The sequence below is a fragment of the Amblyomma mixtum genome, chromosome 1 (genome assembly GCF_055824585.1).
Source record: "Amblyomma mixtum isolate Tamu chromosome 1, ASM5582458v1, whole genome shotgun sequence".
Classification (NCBI taxonomy): Eukaryota; Metazoa; Arthropoda; class Arachnida; order Ixodida; family Ixodidae; genus Amblyomma; species Amblyomma mixtum.
This window is the reverse complement of record NC_143012.1, coordinates 221,309,310-221,329,993: the sequence shown is the minus strand read 5'-3', so window position 1 is coordinate 221,329,993 and position 20,684 is coordinate 221,309,310. Positions and strand designations below refer to the sequence as shown.

Sequence of the window (20,684 nt, the reverse complement as noted above, 5' to 3'; positions counted from 1 at the left end):
CTCGTTCTGGAAGGATGAGATTTGCAACGTAAACATAAATCCGACAAATTGCGACATAAGCCCTTCAGGCGTTATTATCGAGTAGAGTAAAATTTTTCATCTTTTTTCGCCTGGCACATGTCAAGAGTGTTACAGAGGAACTCTTACTTTCCTTACAAGCAATATCAGTCCGGCTCAACATTCCTTTTGAGGTCTCAGTTATACTTCTTTTGACTCATTCCTGTCATGAGAAGTTGTTATGTAAAAACAAGCACATTTGAAACACGTTCAAAGGCTCATTCTTGCAAAAAAAGTACACGAAAACACACTCCCTTCGGAGCCATACGAGAGAAAGCGTGGAACACGGACACATTCATTTTAAAAACGACTCTCTGCGTCGTTTCGCATGCTTCGTTCGATACATTCCCACATATAATTTTTCAGATGCTAGTACAATATGTTAGCACGTATTGTTACGTCCACAACTGTGGACATTGCGCCTCGTGTATGAGAGGATTTGGCAGTATTTATGTCGCACCCACAAAAGCAAATGCAGTGCCTGAAGGGGGTATTTAAGACACGAAGACACGAACGACTTAATTTAGGAAACTTGCACACCTGTTTTGGTTACAGCATTAAGAAACAGCAGAAATTCGCTGGTGAATTTTTTTTAATTTTGTGTTATCAGGAAATTTCATGCCAAATCATAAATCGAAATTCTTGCTTCTTCAGACCAGAGCTGTTAATTTTTGTTTTAAATGCTACCAATTCATGATTTCTACGTTACTTCAATGTATGCCGAGAAATATCACTCCTTCTTGCCTATTTCTACCTGAGGCGACATGTACACAAGTCACGAGGTAGACATTCTGGAGAGAAACCACAATGAGTGCATGGTAATGCAAGGACAGTTAGAAAACGCAAACAAAAAAATGTGTATTTGTTTCTCCGGGTGACAAAAACCTCTGTCACTGCATGTTCTTCTTTCCTTGCAGAAAACGAGGGACATGCGTGAAGGCTTTCCTATCGGTGTAAGCATGACACTGTAGCAGCGTAGCCTGTGCAGAGTCACTCTGTGTCTCTATTGTTTCCATACTGGTGCGATCTGTTTTTTACTCCCATCTCACAAGTAGTGTGCGACACTCTAGAAGCTATACAGCTCTCTCGTCCAATGAGGACTGCATGGACACAACATATAGTACTTCTAATATAAGAGCACTATAGAACTATTTTAGAACAATTAATACAGTCATTTAATTGGTGGGCCGCCGCGGTGGCTCAGTGGCTATGGTGCTCGGCTGCTGGCCCGAAAGACGTGGGTTCGATCCCGGCCGCGGCGGCTGAATTTCTTTGGAGGAGAAATTCGAGGCCCGTGTACTGTGCGATGTCAGTGCACGTTAAAGAACCCCAGGTGGTCGAAATTTCCGGAGCCCTCCACTACGGCGTCTCTCATAGCCTTAGTCGCTTTGGGACGTTAAACCCCATAAACCAAACCAACCAAACCATTTAATTGGTAATTCGGGCTTGTGGTTTTCAAATACAGCGAGCGTTTCAATCACTGGCTAAATTAACAGAGAAAGCCCGAACGGACACAGCTATGCGGAGGCCTGCTACTAAACAGCGCACCGTCATTCGCAAACATCGCGTATCGCCGAGTCGGTTGCGTCTCCTGTGAGCCGTTTGTCGAAAGTGCGCTGTTTACAGGAGAAAGCGAAGCAGTTAGTTTTGACAGTTCTGTTCGAATCACTTCGCGTCGAAAAAGCAAATTCGGCAGAGGTACGACTGCTTACGTGTGAGAATGCCAAAGCGTGAATGCAGAATGACTGCGTCATGGCTATGACTATGGGGCGTGACGATGCATACTTCGTACAAGCTCTTACAGCTTACATTACGTTACTTGTAAAGTGCTTAATGATGATACGTTGCAGAATGACTGAGTCCATTACTATGACTACGAGACATGACTTTCATAGCTCATAGTACATCACGTTTCATCACTCGTGACTGTACATGTACGCTTACGTGTTGCGACATTGTACACCGGCTTACGTCATCATGGGAATTGGCGGCGGACGGCTTTTGCGCTAATTGGACGCATTATGCTTAAAATACACCAAACACTACTTGGTGCTACAGTAGAGCAGCTGACTACTGGCACTCTTTCCTCCCCAGAGATGGAGCCACCAGTCGGCTAATGTGGGTGCGGAGGAACACATTTATGGAGCGCGCGCCCTTACTTGCTCAGGCCGCCGTAGTATCTACAGTGCTGCAGACTACTTGTGAGATAATGTATAGATTATAATTTCACATACCCGACGGGCAGCCCCTCCGACCGTATCTCTATGGTGGCAAAGAACAAAACGCTCGTTTACTGCTACATCCTTGCCCATTCAAAAACTACAAGAGACGTGAGTTTCACCGCATCCCTCATATCTCGGATACAGAGTTAGCACGGAAAAAATGCAATCACTCCAGCCACAAAGAAGCTTTAGCGACCATTTCGCGAAATGACGTCGGAAAGGAAACAGCGTGGCGTAAAATAAGACGCTACGCTCCGATGACTTTCTCTTATTCCCGCCGTAAATTTTATTTCCCTATCTTCCTCTGGATCTTTTATCTGACAAATCACAGCACGGCTCGGCTGCTTCAACGGGAGCGCGATTCTCGAGGACGGAGCAATAGCAAGGAGCGTGCTTGTGTCGTATTTTAAGTGGACTCGCACTCATTATTCATTTCTTGCACGGAACGAAGCAAGGAAAGATGTCGCAGATAGCATAAAGTTTAACGAACACGTGCGCTAAGTGGAGCGCGCCGCATTAGCGATTTTTCCCCGAACAGGTATAGCGAATGCGATTGAGGAAGTGCGCAGCTCATATAATACTACAAAATTACGAACAATGCAGCCGGCGTCGTTCGTGACAAAAAGACAGAAAAGCAGGGCATACTTAAGCCCTGTAAAATTACAACGAAAAACTTAAGATAAAGGACGCTTGCCAAATCATGCACCCATAACGAAGTCCAAGCACTTCGCAGAGATGAATGAGCTGATGTGTCGAGTGTTGGACGCGTGATAAATGGATTGTTCCCTCTCTTTCTTTCCCCTGCCTCCCTTCCTCCATCTCTCTCTCTCTCTCTCTCTTTGTCCTTCACTCCCACTTCCGCTCTTTTTCTCCGCCACTTGTCGCGCCTTCAGCCTCTTCGTTTTGTCCCTTGGGGCACTATTTTTTCTTTTCTTTTTAATGTGAGAGCATTATATGGCTCTGTCGCGTCAACAAAAAGTATCCGCAAATTTGTCCGCACGATTGCGTCGTTCTTTGAAGATAAATTTGTGAAAAGTGGTTGTGACAGATAGTATGTGATAAAATGTTGCCGTGTAAAAAATTTGGTTAATAAGGTGTTATTAATTAAACTCGAAAAAATGTGCTTAGACGTCAAAATAGTCATGGACGTCTATATAGTACATGGACGTCAGAACAGCCGCGGACGTTGATATAGTATGTGGACGTTTTGATTTCGTATTGCTCCTATGCGGGTCGCTGTAGTGATCTCAAAGTTTGTTTGTTTTTTTTCTCTCTCTGACGGCAGTGTCTGACCGGCACCCTGAAGGGCTTCATCTTGTGGAACACGTTCTCCGTGGTCGCCTGCTGGACGGGCACTTGCGCCTTGCACTACGAACGCAACCGCGAGGCAAGTCGCGGATTTGTTTGAGACCCCTGCGCCACGCGCGATGGGGTTATAATGCTCTCTATCAGTGTATAGTTAATCATTTCTTTCTTAATGCGGGAGCGTTAAGGGCGCCGTTCACCAGAATATCTGATGCCGGCGTTGTCAGCGAAAAATCCCGAGCACTGCTTTGGCAGGCGGTCCCCACAGAGCACCCTAGGAGGCAGGTGGTCCACCTAGGTCACGTGACCTTTCGACGTCATCCCAACCTGCCCACCGGATAGTGAGCAAACTCCATCGTGACAGGCGGCAGTTAAATTATTGATTGGTCGCTCGGGAGGAGCAACCTGGGCCGCACAAGGCCCACCACTGGGGGCGCCTGCCATCGCAGGGCAGTGGCGCATCCCTTAACCGCTGTCCAAATGCGCCAGGAAGTGCTTGAGGACTCCCAGGGATCAGTGAGTGTAAAGTAGAGAATGTCTTTTTCCGCACATATGGGAATTAACCCATTACTCTATCGCGTCATACCCTTAAGGCGGAGCTTAAAAAAGCCCTCCAAGTTTTTTGTTTTGTTATTTACGTGCCCCCTCCCTGTCTTTTTTCCTTTCTCTCACTGATTTTGTTACATGCGGCCATCTGGCTTGAATACTCTTTGTGTTCAAGTAGGTGCCATGCAGTACAACTGCACATCTTCCTGCTATCTTACTACCTGTGTACCCTTTTCTTTCGTAATGATTTTTTTCTTTCATTGTAATACACTTTGCTAACACGCACTCTTCAGAGCGCACCTTCGAAGTAATGATGAAAGCACACGGTGTGTGCATTATAACTTACACGTACTTTCTTCAATAACTTCCATCGTGACCTCTATTTGGATGTGACAAGTCCCTGTGCCTTTTTTTCTATTTCAGTCACTATTTTCGCATTTCTGTGCTCGGATTTGAACTTTCAGGTTCACATTTCATGCGCCCATCTATCTTTTGAAGGAAGATACCTCTGCTCGGCCAGTTACTTGCATGAGGGGGCGCACCATAGTAGCATGCTCCAAAGGCATCGTCCTATTCCGTACAGTCTTTGTCAAAAATATACAACCAAAGCCGCCTGCATCTGAGCCGTGTAGTCTACTCTCCGTTTCATACATAGCAGTCAACGCTGCCAAAGCTTGCGCGCCTGTTCGCGCAGGCTAAGTCCGCTCCCAAAAAGTAGTTCGCCGTGCAACCAAAGTGAACGCACGTATATCGCTGCGACAAATCTCAGGTACTGTGAATGGCAACCTCCAGCATTTAGTTTTATCTCTTAACACATTTTCATCCTGTGACTCATGGAGAGTTTGAGGACATGTTGCGGTATGATACGCGGCTGACAGGGCGAATCACTCAGACTCCATTCGCACCTAAAAAGTAGTTTACGCCCAGTGACAATTGTAGGCAGAAGCCCCGAACCCTGAGTGACTCCATATTAGACAGTGATTTTCAATGTTACCACTTCGTTTTATACCGCTCTTTCATGGGCGTCCGGAAGGGGGGGCAAGAGGGGGCGCTTGCACCCCCTGGAATTACGGGTATTATTTATGCACTAGTTCCTTTTTGGTGCTAATGTACCGCCGCCCCCATCCCCGGACATCGCGTGCCCCTCCCTGGAAAAAGTTCTGCGGACGCCCTTGCGCTCTTTGTTTTCGCCCAAACACTGGCCGAGGATTCGAGAAGAACGAATGATACGTGGAGGAGTAATAGAGAGTTTTAGTATAGCGTACGTAGACATACGTAAAGGCATAGCGTACGCTATAACATAGCGTCAGTCGTAGTGCGCATGCGCCAAACGCTATTTCAAACCGATGTCTTACGTACGTTCGCGTTACGTACGCTATTTTTCGAATTTAGCGTGCGTGCTCTTGCGTACGCCAGGAAAAATAGCGTTGCCAACATGGCGGCGCCCAAGTCCCCGCTTCGGAGAGAAAATGTCATGTTATTGGGTTTTTAGGCATATTCATTGCCCTTAAATGGAGCGTATGATATTCGCTTTGCCTCCTCTCGCCGACAGCAGAACGATTGAGAGATAAACTTGCCCCATTTTGGATTCTGTGTAACGATTCCGCCGTTCCTAACCCTAACAAAACACCGCCGACTGTGGATTGGCTTGATTTGGATTTTTATGCCATGGTAGCCATAGCCTTGCCAAAAGTAGCCGTTTCGGCTGTAGGCAGTACGGATGCGAAAGAATGCTAGTACGCATCATGACGTTCTTAAAAAACCTTGCTCGTTCGGTTACCTAAAAAAAAAAATTAAGAAAGCTAGGCCCTGCCCCGACTGCGCAGTGCGCGACTCATCGGGGACGCAATGCAACCGGCTATCTACGTGATACGACTTGGATCAGCTTGGCCAATGCCTTGGCTAAGCCTGAAAAATACGACACAAAATGTTTTTACATTACAACACCAGATGGCGCCACTGCGGCCTTAGCTACCGTTGCGTTCGGGCGGTTGTACAGTAAACTAAAAGTGCTCTTGCGACTTCCACAGTAACCTCCCGCTAAATGCTTGCGTATAGCGTACGTAAGCGCTCATACGTTATACTAAAACTCTCTAATATCGTTTCTCGGACGCCCTACTTCAGCAGCCTCCGCAACGTTGCCCGCTGTTTATGAAACGGAGTATAAACTCTAAACACTAATACGCCTATATGGGAGTTGAAAAGGAGTAAATTTGTCCTCTAGCTCACACCTTTTTATAAAGGTGTGTGCACTAGAAGACAGCTTACTCCTTTTTCACTCCTTTCTGTTTATAGTGTAGGACCTCTGTCACTGCTGGAATGTCCAAGCATTGGACTGGCAAAGGCCTGAGTTTCTGCCCCTTCAAGAGACTTCAAAACCTGACGGCCCAAAACGAACCGCACTGCTTGGCTCAGAAGAAAACTAGGTTGGCTGCATAGTCTTTACTTCGCCGTAAACAAATCCGAATTAAAAAACGAGGTGTGTAATTTGGTGTTTTACTTTCGGGCATCCGATCTTGATGTGCGAGCTTACACACTTTATCTACAGCGCTTCTCCCGTATAGTGACGGTATGCTTTCTTTTTTTTCTTTTCAGTTCTCAGGTGCCTACCCCTATTTTGGGATCAACGACACGGCATTGATGTCGAACGCAACCAGCGCCGCTCTTGTAAACCAGGCCGCCGTGAGTGGGTTCTCAATTCTTTTTTTTTTCTCTACCTCATTGTTCTGCAACTCGACGAGCGCATTCGCTTCGCAGCTGAGTTCATGTAGGAATGTTACTCATATTTCCTACCAGGTAGGCCAAGTTGTATTCGAATTCCCTCACAAGATGGGAACACACAGAAGATGTGATACATCGATATCTCTATTAGCGATTACTGGAATCAAAAACATGCAGTAGGCTTATACCTCTAGTTATACAGTGAAAACTGTAGTAAACGAGTTTCTTGGAGCAACAAAAAACATTCGATCGCTTAATCTTAAATTCGAATACTTCACACCACGTCAGAACGCGAACTGCAAAGTAAATAACTGTATCCCATCCCTGATTTTAATTGTTACCTTCTGGCAGAAATATGGTATCAACTTTTCTGCCGCGATGTTGCCAAATGTCTGTTAACCCTTTTGGCCCTGTTTTTTTTTTTATTTTGGTGGCACATTTTTTTCTTCTCTTTTTTTTCGATTTCTGAGGCTCCATAAGCGCGCGGTAAGAATTTAAAGCTCGCGGTGCGGTTAATAATTGGTTTGGATGTATGGCATCAGAATAGGACACCAGGGCTGAGTGGGTGCAAAATGCGAAAGGGAACGCTTTGGTTACAGCCATTCACAAGAGAAAGTGAACTACAATCTGCTTTATTCCGCACTGTGGAGAACTCTAACGCAGTTTTTTTTTTTTACTTTGTAGAAGATGTAATTGCCAGAAAAGATTCCGCTCTCTCCTGCTTACCTTGCGTTATGCATCATTTCTTCTTGTTCTTGTCGCAGACAGGCCAGTGTACCAGCTGATAATACGTCACGTCAACAAAATACATGTTCAAAACGTGCATAGCCTTTCTGGAAGGCAACTTTGCACAAGATTGATTTTCCCATATCTGTAATGCGCTCTTCTATCGAGCTCCCTAAAGCGCCTCAGTAATGTTTAGAGCGGAGCCCAGCACATCGAAGGGATCCACAGGCACGAGCCACAATGCAGCCAGTCCGCGCCTGTTTTCAAACCAGGTGTTCACACAGCTCACAACATTGAAGATAATCTGCAGTGTCAGCACCTTGACTAAATCTTTCTGTACAAGTGACAAGAAGTTCCATCTCATCCATAGACTTATGCGGCTCGGCCAGGAAGAAAGAAGAAACTGTTTATGAGGGCATTCTTCCCAGCGTTGAGGGCTTGCCATACGTGCGGCGGTGTGCACGTTGCAGTGTGCATGCCCCCATCACTTCTTGCAGCTCACAGGAGAGAGAGAAGTGTAAAAAAAAAAATTAAATCTCAAATTCAGGCGTCCATTTATTCGCACTGTATCTTTGCTCCGGTTGCTTTCCACTGATGTCCGCATTGTCATTTCCAAGCTCGATCCTAACGTTCACTTTATACAATAGCAAGAATTGGCGTTTCCCATTTCGTCAGGAAAGCTTATTTCAGAATTCATCTAATTGCTGGCAGAAATATCCATTGCAGCAGTCCAGCAAACTTATAAGTATAAGTGCATCCGCAAAGATAGCATCAGATGTTCTTCTAGAAAAATTATCTGTCACCGCTCAGTGGCAACCGTTGAGGCCTGTTGTCAAAAACACACATCTAAAAAATGAGGCGTAGCAAAGCCTCTACGCATTCAATAATAACTGAATGTGAATTGAATGGATCTGAACTGGTATAGCCGTTTCACAAATAGTTTTAAAACCTGGACGCAAAAGAATGAACGGTTAGTAAAATAAAAATTTGCAAATTTCCTATATAATTCGGCCTTTTCAGCCATTCCTACCGCGCTGCTACTTCTTTTTCCCGAGACCACACAGCTGAGTGGAAATTCCAGAACAGTGATCTCGATATCAACAGGGTTCCCAGGGGAACTATCCCAGTAAGAGTAAATAGCAGTTTCGTCCGTTACTGAGACGCGAGCGGATAATTGGTGTTGTGGTGCCAGTTGGCACCACCAAGGCCGAAAGGGATAAGAGCGCTTAAAACTCATGCTCATGGCGTCACTCACGTCACCGGAGCTCGAGGCACATAACGAAGCGTGTCTTCCAGTTGTCACATCTGTCAGCGCTTTAAACGTTATACTGTCAGATCACTCGCACTTAGTCGTCGACATCCGCAGTTATATATAGCTGAAGGTTGCTGGCTGAGCTAAACAAGCACTGCGACGATGGATCACTCCCTAAAGACATTAGCGGGAGGGAAAGGGGGGGAGCAAGGATCGAAGCTGAGTTCACCTTTGCAGACGCATTGCTGCGGAAGCAGCGTCTTACTATACATAGACGGGCTGGTACGCGAGACGTTACAGTGCTCTATTTACTATATTCCGTAGAGTCTTTGCCCGTATTAGAGACTATCACCATAACGTATTCCAGCTAGAGTCACCGCTTACTGCGGCCGCCAATGAGCATGCGCAGTTAGCGCCAGGTGCAATCACCTGTCCCGTCGGCGTCATCTATGCATGAGCATTGCCGACTGGCAACCGCGCGAAGCGGTGACGGTAGAGGGTATGCGCTCTGCAAATAATCTTTAATGTCTGCTTCTCACTCCTCTGCGCCCATGGCGGCTCACTAGACCACAGCAACCGCCGCTTACGGAGATAACGTTCGCAATATCCCAAAACTTAAGGCGTTATACTTAGTGCACTCCATCCTGGCTGCGAAGTTTTAAAAGGCGTATCTGTTGAGACCTTAACATCGGTATCGGTCTGTACAGCTGCAAATGTCCAATGTTTATGTCGCAAATAGTGCAAAAAATGCAATAAAAGATGTTAATGTGAAATTTTCTGCACTTTCTCGCAGGTTCCTTCACTGGCTATACTGTACATATCGGCGACCCTCATTGCGGCATTTAAGGTAGTATCCATGACGCAGACAAGATAAAAGCGTTTTTTGGGATAATGCCATGATTGTTCCACATCGTTTTTTAGTTTATAATATCTAACCTTGTGCAAAGCTTGTTCGCTCCTAAGCTTCGTAGCGAGTGTCCGCGAGCCCGGGGTAATACAGGGCGCACTACGACCGTCGCTATGGACGCGGGTGGCGATTGTGAACACACTCACGTTTCAGTTACACTGCACACAAATCTCCCCAAAGCACCAGATTGGACAACCGTCGACGTAGCTCACTTGGTAGAGCACCGAACGCGAAATTGGGGGGGTCGTGGATTCGTGCCCCACTGGCGGCATGTGGTTGTTTTTTCTTCTGTTTTTATTAATCTCGTATTGATGAAAACTACAAATTAGAAAATGCTCCCATGCTCCTTGGCTTCGGTGACTGTTGGTTTCCGTCATGCACACTCTATTAGTTAGAAAGGGCGACGCATCAAGAATGAGCGCTGCCGTATGCATACCGCTAGCTGCCCGAGCTCTGCTGCAGTCAGTACTATGGCCTATAGCAGTCTCTAGAGTGACGTCAGCGTCTGTGTTAACGAAATGGCACTCCTCAGTGTACAGCGAGAGCCTCTTTTACGACCGGAACTGGCGCTGCGATGTGAGTGGTGTACGATTCTGCGGCGTTTCGGGAGCAGTAGTCATAAAAAAGAGAGTCTGCGCGCTAAGTCCCACTCGCTGAAACCCATCGTGGAATTTACGACATGGACGGCTGAACAAAGCGAGCTTGTATGGCTACACGCTGCGTCCGAGACCCAGCCTGGGTCCACGCACGTGCTCACGCAGACAGCCGCGCTAAATTATTCACGCACTCTTATTAGACGTAACGCGAGCTTGCGTTAGTCGTTAAAGGAGTTACGACGTCTCATTGTCCGTTCTCGCAATTCATGCCTTGTGTTACGAGGTCCCTGCTTCAGAGACTGGCGAACACACTGCGTTCTAGAGTGGTCAGCGCAAGTAAAAAGATATCCAAGTTGATAAGTTGGCACCGCACCTAACACGAGCAAAATGTTTTAAGAATAATTGCAGATTAACACACGGAGCTCTGGGTGCAACTGCAGTAGGACCGCATTTTCTCCGACTGCCCATGGAAGCCCCTGTCTCGCCTGTGCCGAAATTCGAACGGCCAAGTAATCATGCACAGCAAGACGCACCGTCGAGGCCATGGTGGAGAGAAACAATTTAGGAGAGGCCCTTACGACACCTTTTATCAAGCCGAAAGTTAGGGTTTTGCCATGCCATTTGGCCACCAAACCGACCAATCACGTAGGCGAGAGCTACTAGAGTTGTTTTAGCAATATCGAACATGCGCCAAGGAGTTCAAGGCAGTAGCTATTGCGGAGCAACTCTTTGTCCATGACTACTGGCCAAAGAATCTCAGTGCTCCTTGCAAGAAAAGCGCTTCATGTCATGCACGCTTATTGCAATGCACCTCAGGCAGCTAGGGTCTCTCCTGTGTCTTCCTTCGAGGCTCTTTCATCTGTACATGGTCGTGTGGCCACTCTTTTTTTTTATTTGCATACTGCTAGAATGCTGTGAGCATGCGCGTATCACGAGATGTTTCATTATACAACAGCACAGAATATAAAGCACAAAAAGACGAAAAGACGACACGTGCGGTGACTTTTCTTCGTTTTGTGCCTTGTCTTCTGCGCTGTTGTATAACGGATAGCAACCAACTTTCCCAGCTTTCTGTCCTTCTAAATGTTTCATTATCTGCAGCAATGGCAAATTTTTTCTTCAATCGTTTCGAGAAAAATTATTTTGTTTTGCTTGTATTGCTATTCTTTAATTTCATCACTGTAATGCATTTTTTTGCTCATTATTTTCTTCATGCTTTTATCGCACTACCAGCCAGACCCTGGGTTGGCAGTATCTTGTAAATAAATAAATAAATAAAATACGGGGCTGGGAATACCGACGCACTTGTGCAAAAAATAGAAGAGGTTAGAAGGCCCAATACTGCTGCGTTTGTCTCTTGGGTGCGAGCCAGACAAGGAATCATAGATTTTTAACTTCCTACAAATCTTTTGATACGTTTAACGTTCACGCGCTTCTAACACTTCTAACTATTAAGGCTTTTAACTCCAAACTTGTCAAACGTCAAGTAAAAAGCGCCATAATTCTTGTAAAAACTCGTTTATTCTGGTCATCTTAATTTCGGCCCTGATGAAATAAGCCAGAACGCCTGGAAAAAGGAAAAGGTGGCAGCCACTCTGGTTCTCCCTAAAACCGACCACGGATGCTCTAAATTGTGCCAGTCACGTTGACGCTAAAGCCACGCGTGAACTCAAGTCGTAGAGCAAAGACTCAAAGGATGTAAGCGTGCCGTTGACGGTGCAGATCAAATCTTAACTTCTTCGACGCATGACGCACATAAAACATTCGCGAGTAGAATCCTTTTAGCGGTACTCACAAGCAAGCACGCCCGTTCATTTACGCCCTCCTCTCTCGCAGCTGCTCGTCCTTTACGCCGTGTACTTCGGGTACCTGCAAGCAGTGACGCAGGAAAACATGCTCAACGACCCGTTCGTCGTGTTCGCGCGGGAGCAGGACACGTCGGAGCCGTCAGGGCCTGGCTCCTACGACGCTGGCAAATCAGGCGCGACCCAGGGTCCGGCTCCAGCGAGACGAATACCGACCGACTGGGGCCAGCCCAGCCAGACGTCCTTCCGGCCCCGCTCCGAATGGTCCAGCTCGGAGAGCAGACTCAACCCTTTTGCTGAGAACAGGGACCAGCGGCTGAGCGGCCATCAGGTCTGTGCTACTGAGCAGTGTTGTATAGCGCGATTGCCTCGCTTGCGAAACACCCGTTATCCCCCCTTCGCAAACGCCCCATAATTGCTGGGCGCCAAAAGTACCATGCGGAATCCCCGTGCTGAATCCCCCGCGTACTATGCTTGTTCTCAGTACCTTGTGAAGAGCCGCTGCGGTGGCTCAGTGGTTATGGCGTTCGGCTGCTGGCCCGAAACAAGCGGGTTCGATTCCGGCCGCGGTGGTCGAATTTCGATGGAGGCGACATTCTAGAGGCCCGTGCATACTGAGCGATGTCAGTGCACGTTAAAGAACCCCAGGTGGTCGAAATTTCCGGAGCCCTCCACTACGGCGTCCCTCACAGCCTGAGGCGCTTTGGGACGTTAAACACCCATAAACTATGAACTTAAGTATCTTGTGAAGAAAGTGCGACGTCACCACAGCAAGTAAGCAAGTAGAATAGCTAGGAATTTAGGCTATTCAGCTTTATGCAGTTAGCGTAAATCAACCTTCAATTATAAAACGTCGTTGCCCGCACTAATAACCTTAGGAAGTCTTGGTACAGCTAACCGTACATGTATTTTCATAATACGTGAAAACTGCCCAGAAAAAGAAATTAATTGGTTGTTTTCGAGGCAAAAAAAAAAAAACGCATTATCGGCTGGCCCATGCGAATATCTTTGTTCTTGTGAATGCTGCCGGTCGAATGTGCCTGCTACAGATTTCAGATGGTATAGCTAGGTGCGCAGACGGACCAAAAATGCGGTAAAAGACAATGACCAATACGTGGAATTTTAAAAGCTACAGAATAAGGCTTTCAACTTGAACGAATTCCTCAAACAAATTCAGCTCTTTTCCGGAATATAGCCATACGAGATAACGGTGACTTGCATAGTACTGCACCCGTAGGTATTAACACTAGTTTTATAACATTATGTACAAACGACCATGATCAAATGTCCCCACACTGTCGCGACATGTTGCGTGGCTAGGAAACTGTGGCGGGTCAATCTTGGCTGGGGCTTGTGAACTCGTTATTCAAGAGTTATTCGTCTTCACTGGTGTTTCGCCTGTTGTAGGGATTGGACACAGAATAGGTGAGCGAGAAACAGATAGAGACTACATAAGTAAGTAAAATATGCAAGTAAAAATAAAAAATAATCATGAATAGGAAAAGGGGAGTGGGACCCGCACTAGAAAATAAAGAGCTTCGAAAAGGCTTACCTATTCTGTGCACTATCCATTTTTTCGCTTATACTCTTTTAAGCAGTCAAGCACTTCATACTATCACAACATGTATAGGTATATACCGCATCTTAACCCATAATTTGGCGTCCATACAACACCAGGTGGCCTCAACATGAAGATGGTGTTATCGACCAGATTGGCGCCTAAATGTGATGTCTTAACGGCATAACGCCTCTGCGCATGTTGATGAGCTTGTGTGGCACCCAACTACCACACTCCTCCCGGCAGGTGATATCTTCGCCGCAGCCCAGCTATCCTCTGGAACGATGGTCTTGTCAGGGCTCCGTCGAGCGCCGTTATGCGGACTCATCGATGGGGCCAGGTGCAAGTAGGTGTATTTTGCCCTCTCGCATTAGCTGACCTACCGAGCCATTCCTCGAAGGAAACGTAATTTATTAGCTTGAGAGCTTTGCGTTGTCTCATTTAACGAGGATTACACCAGTAGACCATACACTTTCATTCGACGACGATTAGATTTTAATCTTATAATGCTGTGTCAGTATTGCCTCACCCTTGTCCCTGTACCGTTTCTCACGCACTTTGCGGGGATGCAGCACGAACTACATGTAGACTCAGTTTTCGTTTTTCCCAAAAACACTACTGAGCGTTCGAAGTTTGGTGTCACGTGGCTGAGTTTGTGACTGTATACGCCTTCTGTTCGCGCTGACATTGATTTCCGTTGTGTATGATGATGATGAAGTGGTTATTTATTGAACATTTGATACGGAAGGTAAAAGAATATTTGCTGCCCCGGCATCTGCTATCGCGACAGGAAGCACCTGAGCTGGGGCAGCGAAATAAAGGATAGCAGGCAGAGAGTAGAAGTGAAAGAAAAGGGGGAGGGGACAGTAGAAAGGACAGGGGGAGGGGTACACTTTCAATGAATCTATTTACATATCGACATGGTAAACATATACATATATACAGGTCGCACGCGCGTGGAGATCTGGGAGATCACTGTTCAATCACACGCGCACGACACAAAGCACAAAAACAGCTGGAGTGGGGGCGTCCAGCTGTTCATCGTCCGAGGTAGCACACGCGGAGCGTTCGGGTCACTGCACGTAACTACCTGGCGGAGAACAGACGGGACGTCAAGCCCGCCTGTTCGAGTTTGAGCTTTATCTACGCGTCTGAACAAACATTTTTCAAAAAATCTCGAGATCCTAACAAGTGCCTAAAATCTAGCAAAGCGCACACTACTTCCCGTGATATATTACTGCAATGCTCCCATAGTACAGCACAGGAAAAATGGGACATTTTATTCAGTGTAAAAAAAGTCAAAGAACAGAAAATGTTGTGCAAAGACATACAGAACTTGTCTTAATAACCTGGAGAGTTGGACTTCTTGGTTCATAATTCCAAGCTGTAGTGCATCAAAAAGAAAAGACTAAGAATGAGCGTTGTGTACGTATTTACCTTGTCTTTGATGCCCTACAGCCTGGAAATTCTTCTCTAAACTTTGTCTGCCAGCCGTACAGTGCCAGAGCAGTAGTCCTTGACTCTTACCGGAATTATCTCGCGGTTCAGTGCATACTGAATATACAGGGTGCTGCACCGAAGACTCTACATAATTTTTAAAACGGGCTTTTTGAACTAGAAGAGCGCTTTTTTCGGCATAGCATTGTCAGCGGTTAAGTACATCAGAATACACCTGCACTGTGCTGACTAGCAGGATGATTAATTAATATTGAATTGTTAACGTCTTAACTATTAATGTTAGGAACCTTAATTATTGATAGGCGTGTAGCCCACTGTAAGTAAAATCCATATCAGGTTTTATAAGTTAGAAAACTCGGTTACTGTCGGCGCTGTGGCCCAACAAATGTTGTCTACATCGCGCATAAATACATGCACTTTCCAGAAACTTGCACCAAAGCAGCCTCTCCAGTGCATGTAACTCGTCGAAATAGCCAAAATTTGTTGGACCACAGCGCCGAGGGTAATTGCGTTTTCGAGATTCTAAAAACTGATATGGCTATTACTTACGGTGGACTACACACATCTAAATAATTAAATAGCCAAACAGTAATGGTTACAAAGTTAACGGTTCAGTTTTACTTCACTAATCCAATAGTTAGCATGTCTTAGCTTTATTCTGATGTACTTCATCGCTGACAATGCTATGCCGAAAATAACGCTCTGTTAACTCAAAAATACTATTTTTTTTTAATTTTGCAAAATCTTAGATGAAACACTCTATTTTTAAAACATTTTGAAGGTATGCAAAGCTGTAGCTCAATTCGGTGAGTCTTGGGGGTAGCAAAGTGATTTCGGCTCGAGGTGAAACAGGCATATTTTTGCACAACCTTAATCTTTGGCGGCTAACAGAAGTGAAGTGTATCCAATTTATTCTAGAGTACATCTTGGATGGTTCTTCTTATGTACGCAGTTGGGCTGAATGATAGCCCGAAAAATTCCTTCGGGCTCCGTGTAGGCTCCTACGCTGCAACCACATCTTTACGCAATCTATAATCATAACTAATGCCAAAAAAAACGAAAATTTCCTCTCACACTTAATGCAGTAGTGTTCACACTAGCTCTTAAGATAAATGCAAGCGCAGAACATTGCTCCCACAAGCTTATTTCTCCAGTAGCTTAGCTTAATAGGTTTTAATTGATATTAAATGTAACGCTAAGATGCATACGGCCGAAAGTGAAATGCTTGAGCTCGATTTTTTCACCTTTGAGACAGGGCGCTTCTTGCTCGCAAAAGAAAGAAAGAAAAACACGATGTGACGTGGTTCATTTCGTTTTATTTCATAACACTGCTACTCCAACTCAGGGGCTTTGACAGGGTGGAGTTGCATGCGTAATTATCGAGACAAATCGTGAAAACTTCAGAAAAAAAAGCATGTTTAATGTAACTATAAAGAAAGTACACCCTCGATGGAATGAAGGAACAGTAACTAAAAAAGAAAACACAAAAATTTTCAGATACCAAGTTCAAACGCTGCTTGACATTAAGCGATGTCATCCACTTCTACCAACTTACTGCTAAACCTATTCCATCCGGAATAGAGCGACGAAAAAATTTAACATATAAAACGCTGTTCTTGCACATATAAGGAAACCATCTAAGACCCCGTTTACGTCACGACGCTCAACCAGATGAGAACGTGACATATTCATGCGTATTGCTTTTTTGTCCCGCTTCAGTGCCTGGAGCGCAGCGTAAACGATTATCGATGCTATCATCCCCGTGTTAACATAGGTCAGCCAGTGTATGTTCCTCCGGGGCCGGCACAAACTCCGCCGCCTCCTCAACCAGCGGCTTTCCCGCCTGGAGCACCCTACCAGCCAATCGCTGCTCCTTCAGCCCCTTCGCAGCCTGTCCCGTACTACCTGCCGCCGCCGCCGCAGCAGTCGCCCCCTCTTCCTCCCCCTCCACCACCGATCGCTCCTGGCCAGGCAGCGCCCACTGTGGGGCCGACGGAGAACGCACAGGTGAGGCCCGTTCCACGTGCTACGAATTTCACCAAATCAGTGCCACCACACTCCGATGTTCAGCAAGTGCTTTCAAATGCAGCGCATACGTTGTGAACTCAGTCGGAGCTACACGCAGGTTGCTTGGTGCTTGCATAGGCAACCCGTGATTAAACGTGACAGTTAATCAACAAGGTGATATTTCGTATGTTTTCATTAGAATAAACAGTGACCGCTAGTGACGGGGCATCAGGATGCTCCACCATTGGCCAGTCGTAGAGCGAACACACCGACGCTGCGATTGAATTCCAGCCGGACTGAAACCGGTCGCAAGCAGCCTGCGGCTACACCAATGACGTCACAGAGAGGTTATAGGTCATGTGAGGCATTGAAAAACCACGATATAATCGCTGCTTCATCGTTTTAACTGACCACAGTGCTGAAGCCAGCCTTCCTAAAGAGCCAGAATGACAACGAGTGTAGAAGCACCGATTATATTGCAGTTTTTCATGCCTCACGTGACGTATAACTTCTCTTTGACGTCACAGCCATCGTTCGGCTTTTGAAACCGAAACAGCACGAGAAATAAAATCGATTATCAATTATTTAGCGGTCGTAGTACGATACCACGTGGTAATCCATGTATGATAATGCCTTACGCCTCATTGCAAAGAAGAAAACACGCATCCAAAAGTTAGGAGTCTATACTCCTTAAACTGCGGCCCATGGTTAATAAAGGAGCAGTAAGGAATCCTAAAGGTCAATCTTTTCTTTCTGAGTTGATCGGCGATTGCATTTCTTGCACTTCTATCATGACTCCTAACTGAGCAAACTTTCTTCGAACCCTCCCTTTGCAAGGCGAGGCTCATCGCAGGAGTTTCTTCCGAATGCGAGTTCAATTAAAAGCAGGACCGGTGCTTTTCGGGTGCAGGTCGCCAGTGACGAAACCCGCCCACGCCACAAGCGTCACCACAGGGTGTCCATATCGCAATCGCCATCGGTCACCACTTTCTCGCCGACCGACACGGCGGCTCAGGTCGGCGTCGACAGATCCCGCGAAAGCAGCCGGTCGAGCTCGATGCAGTCGGAGGCGTCCATGGCAGCCGCCCTGGGCAAGCTCCTGAGCTCCATAACCGCGAGAAGCAATGCACCCCGCTAACAGTCATCGCAAAGCGCTGTATTGTGTATAGCCTATTGTATAACGTATAGAAATGTAGCGCGTTGCCACTGTCACTGCTTTTGTGTGAAGTGTCACGCCCTTTACTATTATCGTTTACTGATTTGTTTAGACTGTCTTGTTTTTTTAGTAACCTGACGCTTTCATGTGTCGCCGATTTTCAAAGCTGTTCTACGCATAACTGAAGCATTTTTGTTCTAGTCTCTGCTCTGCAGAAGCTACCGGTGCGCCATTTTTTTTTTCTCCTAGCGTATGTAATCAAATGAGGTACCAAAATTTCTGCCTGAGAAAGCAACAGTGAATTACGTACTGGAAGAGGCATTCTCTTTTGCAAAGCGTTCTAGGGGTCCTTTTAGGTATTTTATTCTCTTTTCTCAAGTCCGTCTCAAGCGAGTGACACGATTGCGCTTCCTGAAATTTGGATGGCCTACTGCGGTAAAATAAATGATGATGTTGGTTTGAATTTTACATTATTCTGTGTGCATCGCCTACCTGTTGGATCTGACCGCGCGCCCTTACGCTGGGCTTCCTGTGAGTACTGCTTGAACCTCCATACGAACTCTGAGGGCTGTCTTCTCTGCGGCTTCAGTGGCAGACAGGTCATCCTGTCTAACCTGCAGCATCTTAACGATGGAGGCGGAGTAGTACAAAAATTCTCATGTGCTGCGCGATGTCAGCGCACGTTAAAGAACCCCATGTGGTCTACACTGAACCGGAGCCCTCCACTACAGCATCCTGCATAGCATACGCGTCTCTGAGACGTTCAACCCCACACTTTTGTTGTTTTATTGCGAAGCAATACTACTTGCACTTTCACGCTGTTGCGTGCCGCGGCCGGTGACCACCATCGTGCCGCGGCCGGTGGCCGCCACTGACCTTCATTTGACCTTGATTGCATTGCATTGGATTAGATTGGCTTGGATTGGATTGTATTGGACAGGATTGGATTAGATTAGATTAGATTAGATTACATTGCATTGGATTGGATAGGAGTGGATTGGATTGCATTGGAGTGAATTGGATTAGATTGGAGTGGATTGAATGGGATTGGAGATTAGATTCCATTGGATGGGATTGTATAGGAGTGGATTGAATTGCATTGGAGTGGATTGGATTAGATCGGAGTGGATTGAATTGGATGGATTTGGATTGGTTTGGATTTGATTGCAGCGGATTGAATTGGATTGAAGATTAGATTACATTGCATTGGATTGGATAGGAGTGGATTTGATTGGATAGGAGTGGATTGGATTGCATTTGAGTGGATTAGATTAGATTGGAGTGGATTGGATTGGAATGGAATGGAATGGATTGCATTGGATTGAATTGGATTGTATAACTGATGCATCACCACAAGTCTAACCACAAGCACCACCACCAGCTACACTACCAGCTGTACCATGGCGTACGTACGGATATTGCTTTCGCAATTACCGGGCTTAACCAAGCTAAGCCACAGATTTTTTTTTTTTCAACCTACATCTTCGCTTCTTTCCTATCCCCAAGGTGCCACCCTTTCTCAAACAGCCGCCGCAGTGGCTCAGTGGGTTTGGTGCTCGGCTGCTGACCCGAAAGACGTGTGTCGATCCCGGCCACCACGGTCGAATTTGGATGAACGAAATGTAGAGCCCCGTGTACTGTGTGCGATGTCGGCGCACGTTAAAGAACCCCAGGTGGTCGAAATTATCCGGAGCCTTCCACCACGGCGTCCCTCATAGCCCGAGTTTCTCTGGGACGTTAAACTCTATAAAACCAAACCACACCTCTCTTCAGTAAACGGAGTGGTCATGCTGCCTCAGAGCTTAAGACGGGAAAAAAAATTTCGCTTTGAATAGGTTCGGAACGTGCATTTGCGCAACTTCAGTGCGCACAGGTTAAATGCAATATTCGCGCTTCAGCCCCCTTAGTAGGAGCAATATATATATATATATATATATATATATATATATATATATATATATATATATATAATTTTTATCGCGCACCTTCTTGTGCTTGAAACCTGTAATGTTCAGCTTCAGCATCCAGACCGCTGAACCATTCTTGTGAGCACGTTAGGAAATTGCACGTTACAGTGACAGTGCATAAAGAATGACTACATTAGAATGCCGGCTGAAAGCCCTCGGGTGTACCGTCTCAGGTGACCACACGCGCAAGCTCGCACAACAGGTCAGCTAGCTGCAGGCTTCACGTCTCGACGCGTCTCGCCACAAAACTGCGGGCGCGGTCAAGAAAGAAGCGAGCATTCCGGATCTTCCTTTCACAACCGCCCGGTCCTCTCTCTGCAAAAATAAAGCCAGCGACAGAAAAAAAAATTAAAACTCCTTTGGTCTTCAGACTCCCGCCTGACCTCATCTGGGGTGTGTCG

At 46.2% G+C, this 20,684-nt stretch overlaps 1 protein-coding gene across 1 annotated transcript; it reads left to right on the top strand.

Moving 5' to 3' along the window:
• The first annotated feature begins 6,761 nt into the window (after positions 1 to 6,761).
• Positions 6,762 to 18,654, top strand: LOC149370975 (uncharacterized). Its single transcript, XM_089584385.1, has 5 exons — positions 6,762 to 6,812; positions 12,169 to 12,468; positions 13,942 to 14,041; positions 16,928 to 17,160; positions 18,071 to 18,654. The coding sequence occupies exons 1-5, from the start codon at positions 6,771 to 6,773 to the stop codon at positions 18,296 to 18,298; spliced, it is 903 nt and encodes a 300-aa protein (XP_089440511.1). The 5' UTR covers positions 6,762 to 6,770; the 3' UTR covers positions 18,299 to 18,654.
• The last annotated feature ends 2,030 nt before the right edge of the window (positions 18,655 to 20,684 follow it).

Bases quoted from the DNA above. Each gene is read 5' to 3' on its own strand.
- LOC149370975 (XM_089584385.1), top strand. From the start codon at position 6,771: ATGTCGAACGCAACCAGCGCCGCTCTTGTAAACCAGGCCGCC. The intron at 12,469-13,941 runs GTCTGTGCTACT...TCCTCCCGGCAG, and splicing joins AGCGGCTGAGCGGCCATCAG to GTGATATCTTCGCCGCAGCC. The intron at 17,161-18,070 runs GTGAGGCCCGTT...TTTCGGGTGCAG, and splicing joins GGCCGACGGAGAACGCACAG to GTCGCCAGTGACGAAACCCG.